Source organism: Saprolegnia diclina, assembly GCF_000281045.1.
Source record: "Saprolegnia diclina VS20 unplaced genomic scaffold supercont1.6, whole genome shotgun sequence".
NCBI lineage: Eukaryota > Oomycota > Saprolegniomycetes > Saprolegniales > Saprolegniaceae > Saprolegnia > Saprolegnia diclina.
In genome coordinates, this window is record NW_008246073.1 from 216,025 (window position 1) to 241,032 (window position 25,008).

At 59.7% G+C, this 25,008-nt stretch overlaps 10 protein-coding genes across 10 annotated transcripts in view; 5 read left to right on the forward strand and 5 right to left on the reverse strand.

The window, feature by feature from the left end:
* Window positions 1-127: 127 nt before the first annotated feature.
* Window positions 128-1,929, reverse strand: SDRG_02575 (hypothetical protein; the record flags this gene model as incomplete). Its single annotated transcript, XM_008608171.1, has 1 exon — window positions 128-1,929. The coding sequence occupies exon 1, from the start codon at window positions 1,910-1,912 to the stop codon at window positions 128-130; it is 1,785 nt and encodes a 594-aa protein (XP_008606393.1). The 5' UTR covers window positions 1,913-1,929.
* Window positions 1,930-2,634: 705 nt separating this feature from the next.
* SDRG_02576 (50S ribosomal protein L13) lies at window positions 2,635-3,211 on the forward strand. The gene has a single exon (XM_008608172.1). It carries the CDS (start codon window positions 2,666-2,668, stop codon window positions 3,089-3,091), a length of 426 nt encoding a protein of 141 aa, XP_008606394.1. The 5' UTR covers window positions 2,635-2,665; the 3' UTR covers window positions 3,092-3,211.
* Window positions 3,212-3,300: 89 nt separating this feature from the next.
* Window positions 3,301-4,693, reverse strand: SDRG_02577 (hypothetical protein). Its single transcript, XM_008608173.1, has 3 exons — window positions 4,319-4,693; window positions 3,881-4,274; window positions 3,301-3,831 (listed from the first exon to the last, which is right to left on the reverse strand). Exons 1-3 carry the CDS (start codon window positions 4,622-4,624, stop codon window positions 3,416-3,418), a joined length of 1,116 nt encoding a protein of 371 aa, XP_008606395.1. The 5' UTR covers window positions 4,625-4,693; the 3' UTR covers window positions 3,301-3,415.
* Window positions 4,694-5,618: 925 nt separating this feature from the next.
* SDRG_02578 (hypothetical protein) lies at window positions 5,619-7,526 on the forward strand. The gene has a single exon (XM_008608174.1). The coding sequence runs from the start codon at window positions 5,640-5,642 to the stop codon at window positions 7,467-7,469; it is 1,830 nt and encodes a 609-aa protein (XP_008606396.1). The 5' UTR covers window positions 5,619-5,639; the 3' UTR covers window positions 7,470-7,526.
* A 497-nt stretch (window positions 7,527-8,023) lies between these two features.
* On the forward strand, window positions 8,024-10,433 carry SDRG_02579 (hypothetical protein). Its single transcript, XM_008608175.1, has 4 exons — window positions 8,024-8,723; window positions 8,768-9,094; window positions 9,139-9,570; window positions 9,614-10,433. Exons 1-4 carry the CDS (start codon window positions 8,029-8,031, stop codon window positions 10,266-10,268), a joined length of 2,109 nt encoding a protein of 702 aa, XP_008606397.1. The 5' UTR covers window positions 8,024-8,028; the 3' UTR covers window positions 10,269-10,433.
* A 311-nt stretch (window positions 10,434-10,744) lies between these two features.
* Window positions 10,745-17,513, forward strand: SDRG_02580 (hypothetical protein). The gene is made up of 8 exons (XM_008608176.1): window positions 10,745-11,770; window positions 11,823-11,900; window positions 11,951-12,112; window positions 12,160-12,502; window positions 12,546-13,376; window positions 13,419-15,256; window positions 15,373-17,052; window positions 17,097-17,513. Exons 1-8 carry the CDS (start codon window positions 10,775-10,777, stop codon window positions 17,472-17,474), a joined length of 6,306 nt encoding a protein of 2,101 aa, XP_008606398.1. The 5' UTR covers window positions 10,745-10,774; the 3' UTR covers window positions 17,475-17,513.
* Window positions 17,514-17,549: 36 nt separating this feature from the next.
* Window positions 17,550-19,905, reverse strand: SDRG_02581 (hypothetical protein; the record flags this gene model as incomplete). Its single annotated transcript, XM_008608177.1, has 14 exons — window positions 17,550-17,621; window positions 17,671-17,691; window positions 17,753-17,872; window positions 17,918-18,247; window positions 18,294-18,395; window positions 18,446-18,540; window positions 18,592-19,006; window positions 19,055-19,138; window positions 19,187-19,297; window positions 19,343-19,437; window positions 19,482-19,544; window positions 19,591-19,630; window positions 19,677-19,715; window positions 19,768-19,905. 14 exons carry the CDS (start codon window positions 19,903-19,905, stop codon window positions 17,550-17,552), a joined length of 1,725 nt encoding a protein of 574 aa, XP_008606399.1.
* A 183-nt stretch (window positions 19,906-20,088) lies between these two features.
* On the reverse strand, window positions 20,089-21,276 carry SDRG_02582 (hypothetical protein). Its single transcript, XM_008608178.1, has 7 exons — window positions 21,186-21,276; window positions 20,891-21,136; window positions 20,755-20,841; window positions 20,596-20,706; window positions 20,459-20,551; window positions 20,353-20,412; window positions 20,089-20,301 (listed from the first exon to the last, which is right to left on the reverse strand). The coding sequence occupies exons 1-7, from the start codon at window positions 21,261-21,263 to the stop codon at window positions 20,137-20,139; spliced, it is 840 nt and encodes a 279-aa protein (XP_008606400.1). The 5' UTR covers window positions 21,264-21,276; the 3' UTR covers window positions 20,089-20,136.
* Window positions 21,277-21,416: 140 nt separating this feature from the next.
* On the forward strand, window positions 21,417-24,766 carry SDRG_02583 (hypothetical protein; the record flags this gene model as incomplete). The annotated part of the gene is made up of 11 exons (XM_008608179.1): window positions 21,417-21,675; window positions 21,724-22,268; window positions 22,323-22,403; window positions 22,457-22,590; window positions 22,642-23,023; window positions 23,080-23,370; window positions 23,417-23,625; window positions 23,666-23,828; window positions 23,879-24,420; window positions 24,466-24,544; window positions 24,593-24,766. 11 exons carry the CDS (start codon window positions 21,417-21,419, stop codon window positions 24,764-24,766), a joined length of 2,859 nt encoding a protein of 952 aa, XP_008606401.1.
* A 134-nt stretch (window positions 24,767-24,900) lies between these two features.
* Window positions 24,901-25,008, reverse strand: part of SDRG_02584 (hypothetical protein) — a gene marked incomplete at its 3' end in the record, with an annotated part of 1,523 nt that continues 1,415 nt past the window's right edge. Inside the window, exon 7 of the mRNA XM_008608180.1 lies at window positions 24,901-24,911. Coding sequence (XP_008606402.1) covers window positions 24,901-24,911 — 11 coding nt within the window. The remainder of the gene's footprint in view (window positions 24,912-25,008) is intronic.

Consider the following 25,008-nt stretch of genomic DNA (forward strand, 5'->3'; position numbering starts at 1 on the left):
TATTTCGCACACCTACGCGGTCGAGGGACGACACGTCGGTGCCGGCAGTACCGAGCGGCGCTGTCATGTCGATGAACTCGGATACGAGGTCACGCCAAGACGGGTGTATTTGCATTAGCCGCTTGGTTTACTGAAGGCGCTGGTACTCGCCGTGGTCCTTGTTGTCCTTGTAGCGCTTGTAGCAGCGGTACAAAATGTAGAGCAGGATGAGCAGCAAGAAGAGGAGGCAGCCAAGCAAAATGATGCGGTCGAGGTCGTCGACCGAGACCGTATCGAGCCACGACCCGTTCGAGGTCACTTCGACATGGAACGCGTTGGGCGCATGGGACGTGGGCCATACGACCGAGGTTTCGTTGAGCTTGTTGGCGTCGACGTCCTTGATCTCGTAATAGTGCTTCTTGTACGCGGGGTACTTGATGGGCGTCGAGTTGAAGTACAGCACGTTGCCGGGCCCGCGGACATCGGTCGTGATCGAGTTGCTCGACTGCACGATCGCGTCGCCGCGGCCCGAGTAGTCGATCTTGACGTTCGTGTCGACGCAGAGGAGGCGGCTCGACTCGACGTTGCCGACGCCGCTGATCTCGACTTGCTGCTTCTGGCACACGCCGGCGCCGCTTGCATACACGACGCTGCCCGAGCCGTCGACGCTCGAGTAGACATTCTCCACCGTCAGCGACGTCGAGTAAATGTGAATATCGCCGTAGCCATACGCGCGGCTCGTCACGTTGGTGATCGACGCGGTCTTCAAGAACGCGAAGATCGAGCCGTCGCCGTTGCTCGTGAGCGAGACCGACGTTGCCGTCGTCAGCGTCGGCCCGAGAAGCTGCACCGAGCCAACATCGGTGGCCGCCACGGTCACCGAGGTGGCGTTGGTCACGTTGGCCAAGTCAATGTAGAGATCGCCGGTTGCTGTCGACAACGAGAGCGGGCGCTTGGATGCGAGGACGCCAGCCTCGACGAACGCCTCGGCCGACCCGTGCATCGCGATGCGCTCGAGCGGCGACTGCACGTAGATCTCGACGAGCACGTCGCCGTCGTTGTGGATGCCGGACGCGTTAAAGTCGACAAAAATCGTCGAGTTGTCGACCGTCAGCGTGAACTGGTCGATGAGCGTTTGGGACGCGTCGGACGAGGCGTTGGCGCCGATCGAGCCGGAAATCTCGACGACCGCCGTGATGTACTCGTACTTGGGCTTGCGGTTCTCCGCGCTCAGGCTGAGCCAGCGGGTCCAGCTCGACACAAACACGCGACCCGGCACGTTGGTTTCGATCGCAATCAGATTGTCTTCTTCAATGTTCCACTTGCGGTGCGCGCCCGACGCGAGGGCTGTCGCCTGCGTCGCCGACTGCGTCACGGGCAGCACGACGACGGTCGGCGACGCGGTGGTCGGTGACGACTGCGTCACGGGCAGCACGACGACGGTCGGCGACGCGGTGGTCGGTGACGCGGTGGTCGTGGCGTCACCACCCGAGGCGCCCACACTGACCTCCTTGGCGATAACGACCTCCGTCGTCGGCGGCGCCGTCGTCACGAGCTTGACTTCGGCCGCGTTGGCGCTGTGCGGCGGCAGCGGCTGCGCCGTCGGGATCGGCGACGGCGACGGCGCAATGCACGTGTACTTGGCGGCTTCAAAGACGCAGCCGAGGACGTTGGTCGAGTTGTTGATGATGGCGCAGCACGTGGGCTTGATGATGAGGCGGTCGCCCTTGGACGACACCTGCCCTTCGGCCGGGCACGCGGTCTTGGTCGGCGGTTTGTCGCTGCGGTAGATGCCCGAGCAGGGATGCTCGGTGATGCAGTAGCTCGCGCCGCTGTTGAGAAGCGAGACCTCGTTGAGGCCGTCCGGGCAGTTGGAATCGGGCGCGAGGGCGGCGACCGCGACCGCGAGCGCGAAGAGCACACCCGAGCGCATGTCGTCGTCAGGTGATAGGAGCAAAAAGACGCCGAATGACTGCGTGATTGACAATCTTGCAGCAGCTGGATACCCACGTATTAGTGTAGTGTCGCAGCACACTATTTCCGATGCTATCTTGGTCGACGTCGCGCAGGCATTATTGACCACGGTCTATGATGGACGCGTGCAAGGCCAGCATCGCGGTTGCTTTGCTATTACCGTGTGCAGAAAGAGCGTGCGATTGAGAGCAAAGAGCCCAACGCAGCGGTGGCGGAAGAGGATACGTCGTATCGTGAAAAGGCGGCGCACGGCCGGCTGGATCCATCGATGGCCGCTGCAATTGACGACGCTTTGCATGTACGCAGCACCATCATGATGTTCATGCAATGCCACTAGCTACTCGCATGGGTATGCCTCCAGCCCATGCCCCAGCGTACGCCTGGTCGTCGCATCATGCGGGCTGCCACGTGCAATGTCCACGAGCGTCCTGAGCCGTCAAGAACACCGTTATTGATGCTGCTCAACCGTGCTCGTGTTGGATTGCGCGACAGAATGGGTTCACATCGCGCTACACCAGGGTGAAGGGTCTTGTGCAGCGCTCGCAAGGGGCCGTGGCCGATCGCCAAACACTATTCCTGCATATAAATGCACACCAATTCCATGGTCCCGAGGCCTGGAGCGTACCACAAGTAGTGTAATGGTATCCGGCATCGTCCGGATAACGTCGGTATTCGGTGGTTGGAGGCCATTTCGCAGGACCTTCCGAGCAGCATGAGCGGTCGCATCAGCAACATGGGGCGCATCGCGTACCACGTCGTGGACGCCAAGGGCCAAGTGGTCGGGCGGCTGGCGTCGCAGCTGGCGCCGATCCTGCGCGGCAAGCACAAACCGACGTACGCGCCCAACGTCGACTGCGGCGACGTCGTCGTCGTCCTCAACGCCAAGGACATTGTGCTCACGGGCAACAAGTGGGACGACAAGCTCTACCGGTGGCACACGGGCTTCCCCGGCGGCCTCAAGACGCGCACGGCCAAGCAGATCAAGGAGAAGGACGAAGGCGACGTGCTCCGGAAGGCCGTCATGGGCATGCTCCCGAAGAACAAGATGCGCGCGCTGCAGATCGCCAAGCTCAAGATCTTTGCCGGCGACGAGCACACGTTCCAGGCGGAATTGGGCGAGAACCCCAAGTTCCTCTAAATTTAATAGGCCCTAGCACGGACGAACCGGCGACAATAGATAGACGTGTTTGCCGTCGTGTGCACCAGCCTCTCCGACGTCGAAATATGGCAATCCCAAGCATCACACGCGCTGCGTCCCTGCGCTCAGCCACGCTATCATGACGCTTGGGAGCATGCAGTCGTCAGCGGCCCGTGGTGTGCCAGTATCGGCGCCGGTCGACGGTGAAAGCAAGGAGGAAGAAGCTTAAATTACGGGTTACGAGCAGTACGATCGCTAGGCTGTCGCGTGGTGCTGCTCTAACTGGGCTGCAAAAATCAAAAATACAACGCGTCGTCGTCGTCGTTAGCGGCCGCTGTTCGGGGCTTGCGCGAGCGAGCTGAGAAAGCCCGCGACCTCAAGGACATCGCCCGTCTCGGACGTGGGCTTGGAGGCAAAGTAGGCGTTGGCGTGGTTGCGCACCTGCTCCTTCGACTTGGTCTTGACGTGCTCTTGCACCTTCTTCCACTTGCGCCCATAGCGCTTGAGGCCGTCGACAAAGAGGTCGTGCTCCTCCGACGTCCACTTGGCGCGCTTGGCGTCCTTGTTGCTCGGCGCAATGGAAAAGTCAAACGAGGCTTGCTGCCCCGCGGGCGTCGTCAGCGACTCGCCTCGGCCATGGTAGCGTTGCAGCTCTTCGCAGCTAATCATGGCCAGCGCATCGACGCCGGCGAATCCGTCTCCGCTGGGGGTCTTGCGCTTCTTGTTCTTGGGCGCCAGCGCTAAAATACGATAAGAGATCGATCGACAACAGGCGAGAAGGATGGCTACCGGCGGGACGGGAGGAGCGCTTGGACGCCTTCGCAGCTGCCTCGTCGGCCGACGACGAGGGGAGCCGCGTGGTCGTCACGCCGTGTTTGGCCTGAAAAGCCATGATTTGCTGGGACGCAAAGGTCTCGTGCATCTTGCGCTTGGCCAAGTTTTCTTGCTTGCGCCGCGTCATGTCGAGGATGCGCTTGCGCAAAAGAAGCTTGATGTCGGCGTCCGAGAGGTCCTTGATGCGGTTCTCATACGGGTTGCCCGAGAGACCCGTCTTGTACACTTGGGGCGGAATGCTAGTTGTATAGTAGCGGTTGCTTGGCGACACGTCGCGCAACTCGAACGGCAAGCTCGTGGCTTCGTTCGACATTGCGGTCTCCTTGACATCGACGCCTGGCGACGAGGCCTACGTAGCGCATGGGCGAGGCGTCGTAGGCGGAGTGGGCGTACCGTGGCATTGCCGTTGCCCACGAGGCTGTTTTCCTTCGCATGGTTGCAGTCGCCGACCGCCGGTTGCTGGAGCTTCTCGGCCAAGAGCGACGCACACACAGAGCTCTTCATGGTCTCGATAGAGCGCAGGTCCTTGCCGCTCATCATGGACTTGTAGTACGCGGTGGCATATTCGTACACTTCCTGCACACTCTTCGAGTCGATGGCCCGCGAGATCCGGTTCCAGTCCGAGCCAAACTTGGCGAGCGCATCGGCGAACTTGACGCGCTCGTCGTCGCTCCATCCATGGTGCTCCATGATCATCATGCTGCGGCTAGTCGTCGTCTAGCTGTACAGACCGCGGTACCGGCAAAGTCCCGACTGCCACGGTTTCCAGAACCGCGGCCCCAATTCGAAATTATTAAAAACTACAATCGTATTTTTTACCGATTCACAACGTATACTGTATATTTGTATGACGAATAAGACATGTGAATTTAAATAAGCTCTTTTTCTTTTTTCGACCACCCGCCACCTGGATTGGCCAGTTCGAGTACGGAGCCCTACCCCTATCGTAACGCCGGCCGCCCTCAACCTTTTTTGACTCGGTCTTTGTATGCCCTTGGATAAGACAGCTTTTTGACCAATCGCAAGGCGCCAATTAACGTTTTGCGATCCTGGGTCCCACAGTAGCCGACAGAGAAGGAGATCTTCCGACGATCGCAAGTGCAGAGCCGAGGTCGTGCGTCAGGCAACGATCGTCGTCGAGAAGGGCCGCCGTGATTGCTGCCTCCGCATGGATGGCTCGGTTCGGTTGCAGTGCGGTTGCGTGCGGTTGGGCGGTTGGCGGGAACGCGTCGCGCCTGTCGATGGATTTCAGCCAATCCGCAACGTTGTTATCACATACACGATATGGATTGGCTGAAAAAGATACGCGCTGCGGATTGGCGCAAAAGAATATCCCGCCATCATGCTCTGCGTCGGCAGTTGCTGACGGCGGCCCGCATCGACACCTCGGCATCATCCATTCGGTTTGCACCACATGCGTGTTGGGTTTAACCTTAGTCCACGTTGAACGCGAGGGGTTGAATGGGTTGAAGGCTGTTTAAACGGATAAAACGCTCCTGGTTTTGAAAACGACGTAAAAAACACACGCCGTTCAAAACCCGTACCGCCGTACACGTACATTGCTTTTCATTGATCGTACGTACGCTTACTCTCTGTAGTTGTATGGAGGTACTGTGGCGAACGTACGATGTATGGGAAAGAGCGAAGTGAGGGACTGGCTGTTGAAAACAGGTCGCAGTTTTTTTCGCGATTCCAACAGGCGAGCACGAGCAGCATGCCCCGACCGGCAAGCAACGTTTGGATCCACTTCCGGCGCGATGAAGTCGGGAAGCGGGCCATCTGCAAGTACTGCCACCACAACATGGTGAGCCTCGTCACGCGCATGCGCCACCACCTCGCCAAGCGCTGCACGGACGTCCCGCCCTCGATCCGCGCCGACATCATCTCGGGCGAGGAGGCGCTCGGCGCCGCCAAGCAAGCCTCGGCCATGGGCCTGCACGCGGCCGACGCGCTGAGCCTCCACAATGCGCAGTTTGCAAACATGACGACGCAGTACAAGCCGGCCATGATGAAGCGCGATGCGCCGCCGGCGCTCTCGGACGCGAAGAACAAGAAGCCGCGCAAGGCGCTGCCGCCCGCAAGCAACCCGGCGCTCGAGCGCCACGACATGCAAAGCTATTTGGCCAAAGCGATTTTTGGTGCTGGCTTGCCGGTCTCGGTCATTGACCACCCGTGCTTTACGGGCCTCATGAAGCGCATGTACCCGCTGTACCAGAGCCCGGGCAATGCGGTCTTGACAACGACGCTCCTCGACAACGAATTCCATGCCATGTCGTCGCAGGTGCGCGCTGACGTGGCCGAGACCGCCTTTCTCTGCCTCGGTGTCGAGAGCTGGTCGTTTGCGAGCAACCGGTCGGTCATCTCGTACTCGGTGCACTCCCCGAATCCGGCCGTGTACGCGATTGAAAACACGCGCGAAGCTCCCCACGTACCCATGATGCTTCTCGAGCACATGGAGGCTACGATCAACGCGATTGGCATCGAGAAGGTCGCCACGATCGTCGCCGACACGAGCGTCAACATGAAGCAAGCGTGTGACATGCTGCACGCAAAGTTCACACACCTCACAATCCTGCCATCGTGCGCCCACGCCATGGAGGCGCTCGTCGCCGAAGTGCTCTCGCTGCCCACCTTCCAGCCGCTGCTACGGGTCTGTACGACGGTAGCCACCTTTATCACGTCCAACCACGTGCCCCGTGCGAGCTTCACCCGCGTCGCCTCCGACATGCACCTCGACTCGTTTGGCCTGGTCACCGCCGGCGCCGACCCGGCCTCGCTCCTCGCGTGTGTCTACAGCATTGAGAAGCACCGCCACATCTTCGAGATGCTCCTCGGCGAAGACCTCGGCGCGCTCGACGGGTTGGAAGAGACGGTCAAGGAGAAGCTACTCACGCTCTCGTGGTGGGCCCAGCTGGCGCAGTTCAAGGGCCTCCTCTCGCCGTTCGTCGACGTACTTGCGGTCTTTGACGACGACTACCCGTCGCTGAGCACGTTCTACCACGCGTTCACGCTGCTCTGGACGCATCTGCAGACGCACCCGTCCGTGCCGCTGGACGTGACGCGCGTCGTCAACAAGCACTGGCACGCAATGCGCCATCCTGCCATGTACACGGCGTACTTGCTTGACCCGCGCTTCCCGCCCTCGTCGCTCGGCAACGACGAGACGAACGAAGCATTTGCGTTCCTCAAGCAGCTCTCGTCGCCAGCGATGTTTTCGAGCTTGATCTCGGAGCTCACGCGCTACACGGGCCGCGTCGGCGTCTTTGCCGACGATGCGGTGTGGGCGTCGGCCAAAGAGTGCTCGCCATTGCACTGGTGGAAGGGCTTCATCGGGAGTTCGTGCCCGAACCTCCAAGCCATTGCGATCCGCGTGCTCTGCTTTCCGGCCACGTCGGGCATTACGCACGAGAAGCGCGTCGTTTTGGACCGCATCCACATGCAGAACCGGCACTTGATGAACGAGGAGCAAGCGTGCAAGGCGGCGTTTGTCTACCTCAACTCGAACGTCGGCGCGCGCCCGGTCGGCGACACAATCTTTTTGTAGTTTCTAGTAACCTGTTTATACACGCCATTGCAATAATCTTATCGTAGTACTAGGTAGTGTGGACCGAAGATGAAGTCTGACGGCAAAGATGGCCATGTGCTATGGCACACGTCGGGTTGTGCTCGATCTCAAGATTTGTCCTCCCGCTCGGGCTGTAGAGAATGCGCCGTACGCTCTGTCGGTAACTACACCACTGGGCGACGATGCCGCGCTCTAAATACTAGGCTACTTGTCCAGAAACGCTAATGACAATTCAACTTTACTAGTGCATACTAGGGAATGCTGGACATGGTATGGTGTTGGTGGCGAATCGCGATCCGCCTCTGGTTTATGCAGCGCTCTTTTGGCAGCGTCAACTCTACTTGCTGGCAGCAAGGCAACATGGCGACCACTGCACTGCTCCCGTACGAGTGCGACTGCACATGATCGCGTAATTTCTTTCGCAGTTTGAGTTTGGCTGGAGTGGGTTCGGGTGATGCCATCGTGCGACGACACGCTGCCACGTCATGGACCGGGAGTTACAGCGTTGTAAGTTTTTTGTTTATTGTGGAGTCTTGAGATGATACCGCCGTGTAGTGTACGGTACGAAGAGACGCTCGCCGAGATCGCGCGTCTCGACGTGCAGCTCCAGACGCTCGAGACGTGTTCGCACAACAAGCTCGGCGAGTTTGCGCGGCCGCTCACCATCAAAATGGCTGGCGCATGGCGCGTCGACACGTCGACTCTATCGCCGACGCACGTATCGATTGGCCACCTCTACGACGCGTCGGGCATGACGCTCTACGAGCGCTTCTTGCGCGCGCACATGCGGCTCGTGGCCCTGAGCGCGCTCGTGTACGGCACCGAATCTGTCGCCGTCGTGCGCGCGACGCTCGCACTCGCGACGAGCTACCTCCGCGCCGGTCTCTGGAAACAGTGCGCCGAGCACGCGCAGGCCGCCGACGCCTTGCTGCAGCGCCTCGCGCCGCAAGCATCGCAGCCGACCGAGAGTATCTCGACGCGTCAGATGGACGGCCAACTCCAAGCGGCCTTTGCGCTCTTCCGCGCCCTCGACGTCAATGGCGACGGCGTTGTCTCGCGTCACGAGCTGCTGACGGCGCTTGCGACCAATGATTTCTTCACGCGGCTCCGGGCCAAAGCGCACACGCTGCCGAATGCCTTTGGCGCGCTGCTCGACCCGACACAGCTCGATGCTGTCTTTAGCGCGGTCGATGCCGACAACAGCGGCTCGATCCAGTGGCGCGAAGTCGTTCGGTACACGCCTTGACGATCGCCCATGCGCTGCAGGCTTCAAGTAGGTACTTGCACGGCCACGACAAGGCGTTTCAAGGCTACTGCGCCCAGCTCGAGAGGGCCTTGCCGCCGAGCCTCGTCGCTGCGCTGCACCAAGCCTATCACGGTGTTGAGAGCGATGCGACCCGCACTCGCATCGCGGAAGCGCTCAGTCTCGAAAGTGATTGTCACACGAGCCTCGTTGCCGACTATCTCCGACACCATGAAGACGAAGACGAGAATCCTGACGAGCGCGTCGTCACGTGGCCCGAAGTCCTCGAGATCGCGTGTCGATCTCAGCGCGCTTCCATGTTTACGGGCTTGCGACCTCGCATCGCGCTACTTCTCGGCCGGTACGACCTAGCTCCAACAGATCGCGAATCCAAAATCGGACTAGATGCCACATGAAGCGCGGCCAAATCGAGGATGCGACGGCCTGTCTTCGAAAGGCTGTGGACGAAGCCCAGGCGACGCTCGGTCCCGAGCACCATAGCATGGTGGAATACTATGTCGCCCTTGCTGACGTCCTCGTCCTTCGACACACGCAGGCGCTGCAGGTCGCCAAAGACTTGGCCGCCACCCGCTTTGACAAGTGGCTCTCCACGCCCGAAGGCGCACAGCGCATCCGCACCGAGGCCATCAAGCTGCTCAACGACGCCAACGAGGCCAAACAAAAGCTACCGACCAAGCGCGACGCCGAGGCGGAGGCCCGACGGTACCTCCAATCGCTCCACGATCGGCGCGAGGCCCAGCGCAAACCGGACTCGACACCGTTTCTCGACGAAGCCACAGAGCTGTGCACCAAGGTGTGGTCCATGGAACAGACCCAGTACGTCCATATGCACTCTACCAACACCACGCACCGTCGTTAGATATGGCAACGAGCACGTCCACGCGGCGATTGCATTGGCGGGGCTCGGGAACGTCTACATTGTCCGCGACGACCCGACGACCGCCGTGACGTACTTTTCCCAAGCGATCGCAGCGTTCGAAGCCGCTTGCCACGGCAGTGTCCCCGCCGCCGCCTTTCTGCGCATGCATGTCGCCAAGGTCTACGTCCACATGAAGAAGAGCGCCGAGGCTGTGGACCTTCTTCAAGAAGCGGCGACCTTCTTCACATCGCACGCCGCCAAGTTTCTGGATGCCGACACAACGCGGCGCGACTGCGCGGCCAACGCCATTGATGCGTGGCAGGGCTGGCTCGACCTTGCAGCGTACGAGAGCCCCGAAGTTGTCCACGGTGTCTACCTAGGCATTGTGGAGGCCGCCACGATCGGGTACGGCGAGTTCAGCCTCGAAGTCGCCGACGCACAGATGAATTTGGGCCACTACTTGCTCAAGCAGCGCCGGGAGCTGCATGGCGATGGCGAAGTCGCGCTCGAGGCGGCGTGTTACATTCTCGAGGTTCACCACGGCCTCCACGACAAGCGTGTCCGGCGGCTCAAGCAAGAAGTACACGCAGCCGCGGCCAAGCGCAAGCACGGCGACGACTCGCCCGAGTCGCACGACACGTCGTGGCTCTTGTAGAAAAAAGAAGTAGCGTTCGTATTGTACGTGCTTGGGAACATGACACGCGCGAGTATACGAGTTTGGCGTTGACGGGATCCACGGCGTCCAGAACTGAGCGCGACAACGGCCGCCACAAGTGACCTTGAGGCGCTTGAGATCATAAAGGAGCCGTGTTCTTGTCCATGCGTCAAGTAGAGCGTTGCCGACGACCACACCGCGTCACACTCGGGACACTTCGCCATACGCGAGCGACAACACCCGGAACGATGTACACGCGCTTGCCTCGCCCATCACCGTACAAGGTAGTCGATATCACCTTGCTCTTGGCAGCGCTACGGCAGAACGACAAGGAAGTGAAATCTCATCGCTGCTGCTATGCTAACGTTACTCGCTCGCAATACGTGGCACGCTGCCCGGACGTCCGCATACCACTCGAATTTTAGCTCAAGATTTTCGAAACCGGCAAGCCCGGTGGTTTCCAAACGCCAGTGACCGTCGAGTGCTGCAGGACGCACGCCAGTAGCATGACGGCCCATACGCAAGGCTCTCGCCTCGACCGCCGTCTCTCGCTGCGCGCCCGCAACGACTTCCCCGACAACCGCGTGCGCACGTCCAAGTACACGCTCGCGTCGTTCCTTCCGCTCAACCTCCTCGAGCAGTTCCGGCGCGTCGCCAACGTCTACTTTCTCCTGATCTCGCTCCTCCAGCTCTGCACGCCATACTCGCCGACGAACCCGTATGCGACGCTCGCGCCCTTCCTGCTCGTGCTGCTCGTGACCATGGTCAAGGAAGGCGTCGAGGACAAGGCCCGGCACGATGCCGACGCGCTCGTCAACACGAGTCGCACGCTGCGCCTCGGCGACGACGATACGTTTGCACCAGTGCTCTGGCGCGACGTGCGTGTCGGCGACATGCTCATGGTACGCATTAACGAGGTGTTTCCAGCGGATCTATTGCTCTTGGCGTCGAGCCACGACGACCGCGAAGCGTACATTGACACGAGCAACCTCGACGGCGAGTCGACGGCCAAGGTCCGGCATGTGCCGCACATGAATGCGAGTGTCTTGCAGGACGTCAATGCGTATGGGAAAGCGGTCATGGCCGACGTGCGCTGCCACCCGCCGACGCCAGCCTTGTCTCGATTCGACGGCGTCTTGCAGCTGCGTGCAAACGACGTGGCCGAAGATATCCCATTCACGAGCCATCATGTGTGTCTCCGCGCGACGCGCTTGGTCAACACCGCCCACGTTGTCGGCGCCGTCCTCGCGACGGGCCATGACACCAAGCTCATGCAAAACCATCGCACAATGCTCCGGAAACGCAGCCACCTCGACGTCCTTGCCAACAAGTGTGTGCTCGTGGTGTTCCTCCTTCTCTTGCTCCTCAACACGATCAGCGCGATCAAAGGGTACTTTTGGCAGGCGAATGCCATGCCGCCGTATTTGCACTTGGACGGACCACCGTCGGCGACGACCTTTGCGACGCTTTGGGTGACGTACCTTATCCTGTACAACAACATGGTATGTTGCCGAGATGCAAAAGTAGACAGGTTGAGTACATGCTCATTCGTAGGTACCGATTTCGCTCTACATTAGCCTTGAAATCGTCAAGTGGTATCAAGCCAAACACATGGAGCAGGACGCGGCCATGGTACGTCTGCTTCCGTGTCGTATCGTGCACAAGGGAGGAATGGAACGTAGACGTGTCCACGGACGGGCCAAGGCCTGCTCGCACGCACGTCCAATCTCAACGAAGACCTCGGGCGAGTGCACTATATCTTTACCGACAAGACGGGCACACTCACCAAGAACGAGATGGTACTGCGGAAGCTCAGTGTCAGCGGCCAAATCGTCGACTGCCAGGTACAGGACAAGTGCCAACTTTGAAACATATGTTTTGCTTGGTGTAGGGTACCGGCAAGCGAGGCGGCGCGATCGACCCGAACCGGCTCGTCGAACTCGCCTTGCTGCAGCGTCACCAGCATGGCACGTTGATTCGCGAGTTCTTTCGTTGCCTTTTGCTGTGCCACAGCGCTCGCATTGGCAGCGACGGCACCGTGTCGGCCACGTCACCGGACGAAGTTGCGCTGCTCGCCGCCGCCAGCGACTTTGACTGCGCGTTTGACGGCGTTTCGAGCAACCGCATCCAGATCGTCCTCTTTGGACAGCAAGAAACCTACACGCTCCTTGCTTGCAACGCGTTTGATAGTTTGCGCAAGTGCATGTCGGTGCTCGTACAGCGCGACTCGACCGGTACGCGTCTCGGATCGCGTCCTGGAACTAGATGCTTTCTTAGACGAGTATTGGCTCTACTGCAAGGGCGCGGACAACGCGCTCCTCCACCCGAGCAACGCAACCCGGGCTCGCCAAGACGTCGAGACGCACATTCGGTCGTTTGCATGCCTCGGCCTCCGAACGCTTGTGTTTGGCCGACAGCAACTCGACGCAAAAGCAGCCAGGGCGTGGCTCGATGCCTACGCCGTCGCCCAGGTGGCGGTTCATGACCGCGAACACAGCTTGCACGTGCTTGCGACGACGATCGAAGCGAGCGAGCGCATGGAAATCCTCGGCGGTTCGGGGGTCGAAGACAAACTACAGGACGGCGTCTACGCAGCCACATCGCTACTGACCAAAGCCGGCATTCGTGTGTGGATGCTCACCGGCGACAAGGACGAGACTGCGGTTGCCCTTGCCCACGCCGCAGGTCTTCTTTCGACCAAGTCCCTTGTGCTGCCGCTCTGTGACGGCGCCGACCAAATCGCCGTGCATCGTAAACAGCTCAAGCGCGACGGCCTCTGGCACCCCGGCACTGTCAACCCCGCGCTGTCGGTGCTGCTGGGCGGTGCGTCACTCGACCAGCTCCTCACGGTGCACTGCCTCCAGCAACCCACACGCACCAACCAAATTGCACCGCTCACGGCCCACGCCTCTCAACTCTTTGAGCTCCTAAGCCAGTGCCAGACCGTCGTCGCGTCCCGACTCTCGCCGCTCCAAAAAGCTAACCTTGTCCGCTTTGTAAAAGCCCACAGCCACGACGAGTGCATCACGCTTGCGATCGGCGACGGTGGCAACGACGTGTCCATGATCCAAGAAGCACATGTTGGTGTCGGGATCTTTGGCGTCGAAGGTACGCCGACTATACGCTAGAATGATGCAATGTTGGGGTTAGGGTTGCAGGCGGTGCGGTCGGCGGACTTTGGCCTGGCCCAATTTCGATTCCTCAGCACGCTGCTGCTATTGCATGGCCGATGGAACTGCCGCCGAATCACGCTCCTCATCTTGCTGACGTTCTACAAGAACACGCTGTTGGTGGCGACCTTTTTCCTCTACTCGTTTCTGACGGGGTTTTCCGGTCAAACGCCGTTCGACTCGTACTTGCTCGTGGGCTGGAACGTGCTCTACACGTGCCTCCCGCTGTTTGTGATTGGGATTCTCGACAAGGACCTCTGCGGCCCGACGCTGCATCTGCACCCTCGCATTTACCTCGACGAGCCAGATTCGTCCACTCTGAATCTCAAAACGCTCTTGCTCTGGATGGTCTCGGCCGTGCTTGAGGCCCTTGCCAACGTCGTGTTCATTTCGTGGTCGCTCGGGTATTCTGGCGCGAGCTTGGCGCTTCTTGGCACCGTCTTGTACGCCTCGTCGGTGCTCATCGTGCTCGTGAAAGCTGCTGCGTGCATGCAGCGGCTGCAGCGGTGGCGACACTGGCACATACTCTCGCTCGTGCTGAGCGCCGCCTGCCTCGTCTTGTTCATTGCCGTCTACGAAGAGCTGTACGCGGTTGTCGGTACCACGAGCGCGCTGCGCGACTTCTACCACCTCTTTTACAAAGCCGAGACGGGCTTGGTCGCGCTCGCGCTGGTCCTTGCGTCGACGGGTAGCCTTGTGCTGCAAGCCGCATGGTACAGCTTTCAGCGGCTGTACTGGTACTCGAACCGCGATGTTCTCGCTGAAGTCGACGCGGGCCTCACGGTGGCTGCGTCGTCGCGGCCCCGGGCCACCGTCGGGTACATCTCGAACGAAAAAAAGTCATCGGCGTGCACCAAGCACCTCTCGACCGACTTCAAGGCGTGGGTTGACACGTTTCGATCGCCCGATATGACGTCCGACTGCGACGTCCTCATCTCGCAGCTCCGCGGGTGCCGGCTCCAAACCCAGCACAACGAAGTCGACGAAGACACGACAGCTGTCGTCGATAACGTTGATGTGACGCTCCACCCGTTCTCGCTGGCCTTTCTTGGCAAGCGCAGCGCCGTCCTCGAGGCCGAGTACGCGTCGGCGTTTCGGTCCCGCGAGGTCGTGCGCATTCGGCGGGTCGTCGCGCTCGCCGCATTTCTCTTCCTTCTCAACGTTCTCGTGCAGTACTTTGTCGGCAGTGCAACGAGCTTGTACGTTGGCTCGCGCATCTTGCTGCTCCTCTGTGCGCTCGCCTACACGCGGTTTGCTTCGTCGCGATGGTTCCTTGCCCACTATGATCTCTGCGTGATCCTGCCCATGGCCGGCACCGGGCTCTTCATCTCGGCGACGATTACCGACCAAGGCTACGTCTCGTCGACGCTCTTTCCCATTGCGCTGTTTGCAGTGTTTCGCGTCCGGTTCACGTACGCGCTGTCGCTCGCGATCGCGAATTACCTGGTCTACGTCTTGTTTGCGATCTCGCTGCCGTCAACGTCGGCCGCTGGTCTCGGGTATTTCACCGGGTACATTGGCCTTCTCATGGCATTTGCGGCCCACGGCTGCTGGCGGGTGCAGGTCGCCATGCGCCATGATTTCCTGCAACACCGATCGCTCGCCATGGAAGAGAAACGTGCGCGCGCGATCCTCGAGCACATGCTGCCACGTCATGTCATGGCCAAACTGCAAAGTGGCGACCCAATCATCTCCGAGGCCGACGACGACGTGACCATTCTATTTTGTGACGTTGTCGACTTTACGCAGCTCATGCAACGCTACTCACCAGCGCAGGTCGTCTCGCTCCTCGACCACCTCTACTCGCTGTTTGACGAGGTATCTATCTATCTATCTATCTATCTATCTATCTATCTATCTATCTATCGATCTATCTATTCATCGATCAATCTATGTCAACGAGAACGACCATACTGACCCGTCTTGTCGAGTAGCTCTGCGCCAAGTACGGTGTTCAAAAGATGGAGACAGTCGGCAAGACGTACATGGCCTGCGCGGGGCTCCAGGAAGCGTCGGCGTCGTTTCCCGTCGCGCCTGCGATCCGGGCCGCGTGCATGGCGCGCGACATGCTGCGCCTCCTCTCCACGTGCAAGACAGCAACAGGTCACAGCATCAAGCTTCGCATTGGTCTCCACTCGGGCCGCGTTCTGAGTGGTCTTGTTGGGCGCAAGAAGCAGCAATTCTCGCTCTTTGGCGATACCGTCAACACGGCGTCGCGCATGCAGAGCACCGGGGCGCCGGGTCACATCCAGCTCTCGAGTGCGACGCACCACAAGCTCCTCAAGGACTTTGCCTTTTCGTCACCGAGCCGCGTGCTCGTCAAAGGCAAGGGCGAAATGGAGACGTTCCTCCTCGGGCCGCCGATCAGCGACCGCGCCCGGTCGTGGGCCGAGCGGCCGGGCTCTGTCGCGTCACGCAGCCACGGCCTTCGGCGCCCCGAGCCGGTGTCGAGCATCGATGCCGGCATTTACGATGAAATGGCCGCGGAATTGCACCCGTTGTGGCTCTACTTTTACGATTACGAGATGGAGGCGACGTACGCCAAGGCCACCACCGGTATGCGCGAAGAAGCCACGTCTCGCTGCCTCTATGCGCTCGGCGTCTACCTCCTCTTCTCGATCTTTCGAGACGCATCCCAAGGCGCGCTCGTGGGTGTTTACGGTCGTCTCTGGCTTCTCTTGGCACCACGGATGGTCGTCCTCATGCTCTTTGCGCTGAGTTTGCTGTTTGTGCCGTTCATGGCACAGCACGGCCTCGTGCCAACGTCGTGTCTCTGCCTTCTCGCGCTCGGGACGTTGCACGTCGTAGAGATTGCTCAGCGCGTCGCCACTGCCGATGCGTTTGCATGGCTCGCCCTCGACGTGGTCTTTGTCATGTTTGTCGTAAGCAGTGGCGGCGCGGTCCGGTACGCGTCGTCGATCGGCTTCAACGCGCTCGCGTGGGGGGGTATGGTGCCCATCACGATTGTCATGGGACTCTCGTCCGACGGCGGCTACGACACGTTGATCAACCCGGTGGTGCTCGTCTCGTTCACAGCGATCGCCAACGTTGTCGTGTGCCGCGGCCTCGACTTCTTTACGCGCCGCAAGGTGTGGCTCGAGACGCAGACCAATATTCAAACGCGGACCGCGGACCGCCTCTTGTACCAGCGGTTGCCCGAAGAAGTCGTCCAGCGCATGAAGCAAGGCGAGCTGGTTTGCGATGAATACCGCCTTGTGGGCATTCTCTACTCGGACATCAAGGGCTTCACGACACTCGCAGCGCGCACCGCCCCCGAAGACGTGATCCAGCTCCTCGACTCGCTCTTTGCCGCCTTTGACGTGCTCACAGAAAAGCACGGCGTCTTCAAGCTCCAGACGATCGGAGACGCCTACGTCATTGTCTCGGGCTTGCCCTTTATTGACATGAGTTTGACTGAAGAGAGCTTGCCACCGAGTGCGACGCCGACGCCGCACCGGCGCATGTCGGCGCGCATGCAAGCCCACCGGGTCGCACAGCAGCTCGCATCGCTGCGCCGGAACAACGTGCATCTCAAGAAGCCGTGTCTGCACGTTCATCAGCACATTCGCAACCTCTTGCACATGGCGTTCGACATGCACAAGGAAGTCGCCAAGGTATGTCTTCAATCGAGTAGACAAGTTGTCGATTTTGCAACTAGATTCGCGATCCCGTGACCAACGAGCCGCTGCAAATGCGCATTGGCGTGCATCTTGGCAACCTCATTGGCGGCGTCATTGGCGACACCACGTTACGCTACGACATGTGGGGCTTGGATGCGATGCTGGCCAACACGCTTGAAAGCAACGGAGTCCCCGGGGGCGTCGTCGTCAGCGACGCTGTCAAGCGCGTGATCGACGAAGCCGGCGACGACTTTACCTGCGCCCACTACACCACGCTCGACGGCGGAATCGATGTCTACACGGTCGCTTGCCAAGAGGCAACAGAGGGCCGCGTGCGACGGCTGTCGTCGACAAGCCCCAAAAAGGGCATGCTCACGTCGGGCGTCGGGTCACCGTCCAAGCTCCGGAAACGCTAGTCGCGCAGGGATATTGAGGAAAGATTCATTTGATGTTGTATCATCCAGCTTGGGCGTGGGGAGGATCGTGCGATCCTAATCGTCCGACCAGTCGGACGCTTCCGACATGGAGAGAGAGTCTTGCCGGTCGCGGAGGCCACGAATGTTCTAGCCATGTAGACATGAGGCATGGCATTTCGAGTATAGAAGATCGTACCGCGTCCATGGTCGCAGCCGACTAGATAGTTACAGATACAAAGTGAGTATGATGGATGCTGCGAGTCGATTTGAGGACGTACCGACTTGGGCGGGTCGGGCTGCTTGATGGGCTCCACCACGGGCTTGGGCTTGACCGGCTCGTCCTTCTTGGTTGCGTTCTTCTCTTGGATCGCCTTGATGCGCGCGAGTGCGTCATCTTTCTACGACATGTCGCAGGTGAGATATCATTTTGTAGGCGTGCATACGTCATCGCCGAAATTGGACGCCTTGTCGTCGAACCGCTCGTCGTCACTGCCGTCTTCCGACATGGCAACGGTTGGTAGCTTGCGGGTGCCAGGGTAGTCGGCCATGGGCGGCGGCGGCGGTTGCTGCTGCTGCGGCGGCGTCGGGACTTCCTGCGCTTTGAGCACCGTGACCTTTTTGAATTGGTCCCGGTCCCGCGAGTTTTCTTCCTTGTCGCCTTTGCCGCTCCATGCATTTTTGAGCCGAGTGAGACGGTCCAGCACTTCTTGTGGTACGGTGGTCGGCGCCTTGGGTGGCTCGGGGGCGCCGCTGCGCCGCTCGGTCGCATCTGCCTACGCGCACAGTGAGCTTGCTCCACGTACGAGGACGCGGAGGAACCTTCTTGAGCTTGTTGAGGCTTGCGCTACGGATCGCGTCCATAAGACTTGCCCGGGGGTTGGCCGGCTCGGGCTCGACCGGAGGTGGCGGTGGTGCATCGGGCTACACTCAACACCGTATTGGCACCAGGCTGTTGATATCACAATGTGTACCGAAGCCGGCATGTCCATCGGTGGCGGCGGCGGCGGGGCATCGTCGCCTGTCGGGGGCGGTGGCGGTGGTGGCATCGAACTGCCAATGGTTGGCTCTATTGAAAACACTCAGCACGCGTCATCACCTTTGCTGCCTTGGTATGTACCCGGTGCATCGAATTTGAGGGACGGCGGTGGCGGAGGCGGCGGCGGCGTCATGTCCGATGGCCCGAGGGCCGTGGCACCTTCCACATGCCGCTCGATCGCGGTCGGGCCGGTGGCAAATTCAGGCAGCGTCGGGAGCTCAATCATGTTTTGCATCGACGGCGCAATCGACTGGATGCCCGACGTGTCGACTTGCACGTCGGTCGTGACGAGGCCCTTGAGCGGCAAGTCTGTTGGTAGCTTCTCGGAAAAGGCGGGCATCGAGCCCGGCTTGGGGCGGTAAATGTCGGTCGGCATGTTGCTGTAGTCGATGCCGGCGCCGCGGTTGATGACCGTGTCGGGCGCGGCCGCGAGTTGCTTCTTTTGCTCTTCTTCGCCTTCAAATTCCGTACCAAAGAGGTTGTCCACGAGCACATACTACAAATATTGGACAAGTTGTCCATCACGTAGCACTGTAGAGCGTACGTTTTGGTACGGCGTCTCGCTCGAGTTGAAGAGGAGGACGCCGCCGACGGTGGGCACTTGGCCTGGGAGCGAGCCGAGCCCTTCCTACACCCAATATGCGTATCGATCGACATTAAGAAGACCAGTGCGTACCTCCTTCATAATGTCTTCGGCCTTGCGCGTCGCCTTGAAGGTGTTGACACGTTCAAACAAATCGACGACCTCGGCCATGAGCTGCGCACGCTGCCCGGCCGTCGGCGGCTCCTACGCCACTGTGTCATGCACCATCGACAATCGGATGCAACGCACGGAGGGCAGGAAGTGCGTCGCTTCGAGCTCGGCCGTCAACGGCGGTGTCTCTTCGTATGGCTTGTCGCTGTACAGCCCCTTCATCGCCGGCAGCACTGGCATACAGCATGAGCGCCACTACCCAGATGAAGAGACATACCCTTGGGCGCCGGGTATTTGGCCGTTGAAAAGACCGTCGTGGCCTTGTTGGTCGTGCCACGCTCTACGTATCGATCCTGCCATACCTGCTCGCAGCTGGCGTGGCCTACCTGTGACGGCGTTGACTTTGGCCTGGCAGGCCGCGATTCTCTACACGCCCAGCATGAGCCACAAGGCCCTGACCATGGCCACGTACAGCGTCGATCGCTTTGACGCGATCCTTCTCGGCTTGGACCTAGGCAGCGCACATGCATGAGCGGTGCTGGAGATGGTGCAGATGGGCGTACGCGCAGCGAGATGCGCTCAAAGACATCGGCGACGACAGTATCCAGGTGTATAAGCTGGCGCACGACGTCCTTGGCGACGAACGGCTTCTTGAGGTCCTCGAAGACGCGCTCGACGCAGTAGACCTGCGCGCTCTGCATCTTGTCCGTGTCTGACGCCACGACGTTGGTCGCATCCGGATACCAAAGCCGGATACGGATCGCCCCACACTGCGCTGTCTAAACACACACCTCCTTACGGTTGCTACTGTGCGAAAAACCCAGCAACACGACCTGCACTCTTGGTCACACACATTCTTGTTCTCGGCAACAAGAGTTCAACGTGCAGCGGCAAGGCTTGTATTGTCCTTATGCAAGAGATACGACTGACAGCTAGTCGTCGTCCGACCATTCGGAAGCCTCGGAAAGCGACAGCGACGAGCCGCGTGTCAAATCGGGGCACCGCAGAATCGGCACCGGATAGAGTCGCAGTGGTGATCGGCTTCTCGCGACCACGGGGCTTCGACGGTGTAGCTCCAAGCTACGACGACGGGTGCGCTAGTGAAAAGTCTGGTGAAAACGCCAGGCAAGTGGAGATACTTAGCGTACACTGCGCGTGCATTTCGGTACGCGCTTGCGAATTGCAGCGAGGAGCTCTGCGTGGGCCGCCTACAAGCAGCAAGTGAGGCATAAACGTGGCAAGGGGTCGGCGCACGGGGTGAAAGGTGGGTTGCGTGCGCTGGACAAGAAGAAAATCAAAGTCGACCACCGCCTTATCGTCATTGTCTTGGGTTCCATCGTCGTCGACCTGCGAGCATTAAATGAGCGACAATGTATGGAAATCGAGATTACCTCGTCGACAAGATCGCTCCAGTCACTCTCCACGTCGCTGTCCTCATCGTCCACGTCCTCGTCCGCACTCGCCCCGTGCACGTTGAAGCTTGTCTCTGCAGTCCAGTAATCCTAGCCATGACATATCATATCGCGTCGTCTTATGAATCTCGCTCGTACCGCGTATGTTGGCCGCGTTGGTCGAAACATTAACATTAAATCCCGAATCACGCTTTCTTGGATTGAACGTGGCGGTGGCAGGACCACCTAGAAACACCCGTATGACGCCTTGATATCCAACGCTGATGGTTACGACCTTCTTCAAGCTGTCGCGATCAAAGCGAGCGATGTCTGCGAGGAGGCCGCCTTCGGGTTGCGCGCCCGAACACATGCTTGCCGCTGGACGACTCGACGATGCGTCGCCGACCTCCTCGATGCTTCCCACATCGTACAAGATGTCCGTGGTCGCAAATGTTGTTTGCAAACGTGAACGATCCACCAAATCATTTAGCCGATCGTAGATGCTCTCTTGGATGGAGCGTTGCGGCGGCACTGCAAGCACCTAGTCGAATCGCGGGTGTGATGCTTGATGCAAGGTTGTTTGTTCGTACCTGGGCAAGGCTGCCTTGATCAAAGTCAGCAATGGCCTTGCGCAGGGCTTTAGGCATAAGATGGTACGTTGGTTCCATGTTGGCAGCTTGCGTCAAATTTGATTGTGCAGATTGCGGGATTGTGGTCGCCTGACCGTATCTTTGCGTGTCTTTTCCGGATAAAGGCAAGTTGGGTGTTTTCCGAGCGATCATGGAATACCGTTATTTTCATCTTCGCGCCAGTCTGTTGCGATGACCAAGAAGCGCAAACCCGCGCCACCGGTGGTGGATCCTGCGATGGCGCCCTGGCTCCAGCGCTTTACGCTTCTCGACAGCAGCTACTGCTTCCTCGCCAACAAGAAGGCGCTGACGTCGCTCAAGAACGTGCTCAATCTCGCCGCCCACCTCTCGGGGTCGTCCACGACGCTGCTCGAGAGCCACGTACGGCAAATGGCCTCCATTGGCGTCGTTCACGTCGTTACCAAGGCATCGGACAAGGTGATCGCCCAAGGTATTGCCCACTCATTTCACTAAATGTGCCTTATTTGCTTTTTCTTAGATGAGTTTAACCCAACCGAACCCCCCGAGACGGTTGAGATGGTCGAGTTCAAGGACGTACCCCACGCGAGCAAACGCGGGAGCACCAAACGCCTTGAACTGTTTACGGCAGCGCTCGCCGCCTTTGACGTGGCAATGAACCCTGTGCCCGAGTACACGCCACCCCCGAAGCGTGTCAAAGCAGTTCCGACCTGGGCCCATGAGGCGGCGACCGCAGAGACCGTGGATGCGTGGATCCAGGCACTGGTCACGAGCTCGTTCTACTCGGGCCAGCTCGTGCACGTCGAGCGGCTCCCGGCGCGTGCGGCGGCATACGGTCCCACGCCACTGGCTCAGATGCCATTGGCGCCGTCGCTCGTTGCGTCGCTGCACATTGAGAAGCTGTACGCCCACCAGGCCACCGGCATTGACGCGCTCTTGAACGGACACCACGTGGCGATCTCGACGTCGACGTCGAGCGGCAAGTCGATGGTTTACAACATCCCGGTCGCCAACAGTCTGTTGACCGAGGCGGTTTCCACCCACTTGTACCTCTTCCCGACCAAAGTAGGCATCTCGTCATCCATGGCACACGAGAGGAAGCTACATCGCTCTCTCTAGGCGCTCGCGCAAGACCAGATGCAGTCCCTCCGGTCGTTTCTCGTGCGCTGTGGCCTCCCGCCGTCCATTTGTGCCACCTACGTAGGTTGCAATTTGGCGAAAGACCCTAGCCCTAAGCGACACTCCAACGATAGGACGGTGACACGACGCACCCGGAACGCACGGCGATTCGCAAGTCGGCGCGTGTCTTCTTGACCAACCCAGACATGCTGCACGTCACGATCCTTCCCCAGCACAAGACGTGGGCTTCAATCCTCACAAGCCTTCGGTATGTTGCACCTTAAAAATGGCCAAAAATGAAGTTGACACGCCTGGCTAGGTACATTGTGATCGACGAAAGCCACATGTACCGCGGCCTCTTTGGCTCGCACGTGGCGTGGACTCTACGACGCCTTCGGCGGCTCTGTGCGCTGTACGGCAGCCGGCCCCAAGTCGTGTGCTGTTCGGCGTCGATCCACAACCCCGAAGAGCATTTCCGCTTTCTCGTGCCGCCCATAAACAGCGAGATGCCGGCTCGACCGCTCACGCTCGTGCCGCATTCCGCCGACGGATCGCCGAGTGGACCCAAAGCTTTTCTCATCTGGAACCCGCTCGCCCACGACGACAGCGCACCCGACGCGTCCAACAGCGCCATCTTTCAAGCCGGCCAGATCCTCTCGGTCCTCGTGCAGAAGGGAGTGCATACGATTGCATTTTGCCGCGTATCGTCTTTATCACGCCCGGAGACGGCGACAGAGGTTCATAAGCTTGTGACTAGGGCCGCAAGCTGACCGAGCTCGTCCTGGACTATACGCATACGCAGCTGCGCAAGGCCAAGCAGTTTGCATTGGTACAGCGCGTCAAGGCGTACCGCGGTGGCTACACGGCCGACGACAGGCGTGCGATCGAAGCCAACCTCTTTCGAGGCGACCTCCTCGGCGTCGTTGCCACGAATGCGCTTGAGCTTGGCATTGACATTGGGAATCTCGAATGCACCTTGCACATTGGCTTTCCGTCGTCGGTCTCGTCCTTGTGGCAGCAGGCCGGTCGCGCCGGGCGCAGCGGCAAGGTACCTTTTCGAACGCGTGAAAACCCGTCGAAAGTCAGCGGCGTAGGACTCGCTCGCGGTGCTTCTTGGCTTTAGCTCGCCGCTGGACCAATACTACCTCAAGACCAAGAAGCGTTGCGCGACGCTGTTTACAAAGGACTTTGAGTCGGCTGTGCTCGATCCGCTCAACCTCCACGTCATGGCCGCGCATCTCCAGTGCGCGAGCTTGGAAATGCACTTGTTCTCAACCAAGTGCGGTACCGAGACCATTGATCGGTACCCCTACCCCTACAAAACAACAGCGAGCATTTCTTAGATCGGTGTTTCCGCCCGAAGCCGACGCGGTGCTCGCCTCGCTCGTCGCCCGTGGTCGACTGCAGCGCCGCGACCAGTTTGGCTATCAAGTGCCGGCACTCCTTGCCGACGACGTCCGCACAACGACCAAGAACATTCGTCAAATGGGCGGTGACGACTACAGCGTAGGATCCTCGTTTCGCGCTCCGAGGAAGAAGCAGCACTCGCGGTGTAGGTGGTCGAAGGCGAGAAGGTGCTCGACACGCATCCGTCCGATAAGGTCTTCTTCACACTCTACCCGGGAGCCGTGTACCTCTTCCAAGGCCGCGAATACATCGTCACCAAGGTCGACACGGAGGCCAAGCTCGCGTTCGTCGTACGCTCAAACAAGCGACTCACTTACTACACGGCCGCGCGGGACTTTACCGATGTCAACGTCTCGCTGCCGTTCCCGCGCTCAGACCCGCCGTACCACCCAAGCGTGCACTTGGGGCGCGTCTCGGCCGCAACGCACGTCGTGGGCTGTCATCGCATTGAGAAGCGGACGCAAATGAAGACGGGGCTCGTCGAGTTTTCGCTGCCGCCAATGGATGCGACGGGCCACGGCGTCTGGGTCGATGTGCCCGAAGCTCTTCTATCGCAGCTGCCGCGCGAGACACACCGACATGCGGTCCATGGGGTCAACCACCTCGTCCTCGCTGTGATCCCGCTCTTCGTGCTCATCGACCCCAGTGACGTGCACACGGAGCACGCCAACTTCAACGAGACCCGCGCGCGGTATGTCGCTGCGAAAATATGAAGTAGAACGTGCGACTGGTGTAGGCCGACGCGCGTGATCTTGTACGAGTCGCACGACGGCGGTGTCGGGATCGTGTCGCGGATTGCGCGCTGCCTCCCTGAGGTACGAATGGTTTGCTTCTTGACGGTTGGTAGAAGGGAGATGTGGTAGATCCTTGCGTGTGCCAAGGAGATCCTGGACGGGTGTGCGTGCGAGAAGGGGTGTCCGTCGTGCATTCAGTCGGCGACGTGCTCCGAGTACAATGGCGCGCTGGACAAAGCTTCGTCCAAGCTCATGCTCGACTTCCTTCATTCGATGCTCTCAGCGCACGACTCGCCAAAGTAACCAGACTGGGGCGCGGTGACGACACAGTAAACTTCTTGAAAATGAGGCTATCTCGAAGGTGCCCCAGTGGGATCGATACTTTGCCATCCCGTACCCTTCCATTGGCCCATGATTTTATACCGGTAAGATTATCGTCATACTTGGTCTACAACCACCAAGAGCTGTCGCTGAGAGCAAACACCCGATATACACACTACTAGCTACGGACGCCGGGGCGACTTCCTTCGATGGTCGTCTTTGGT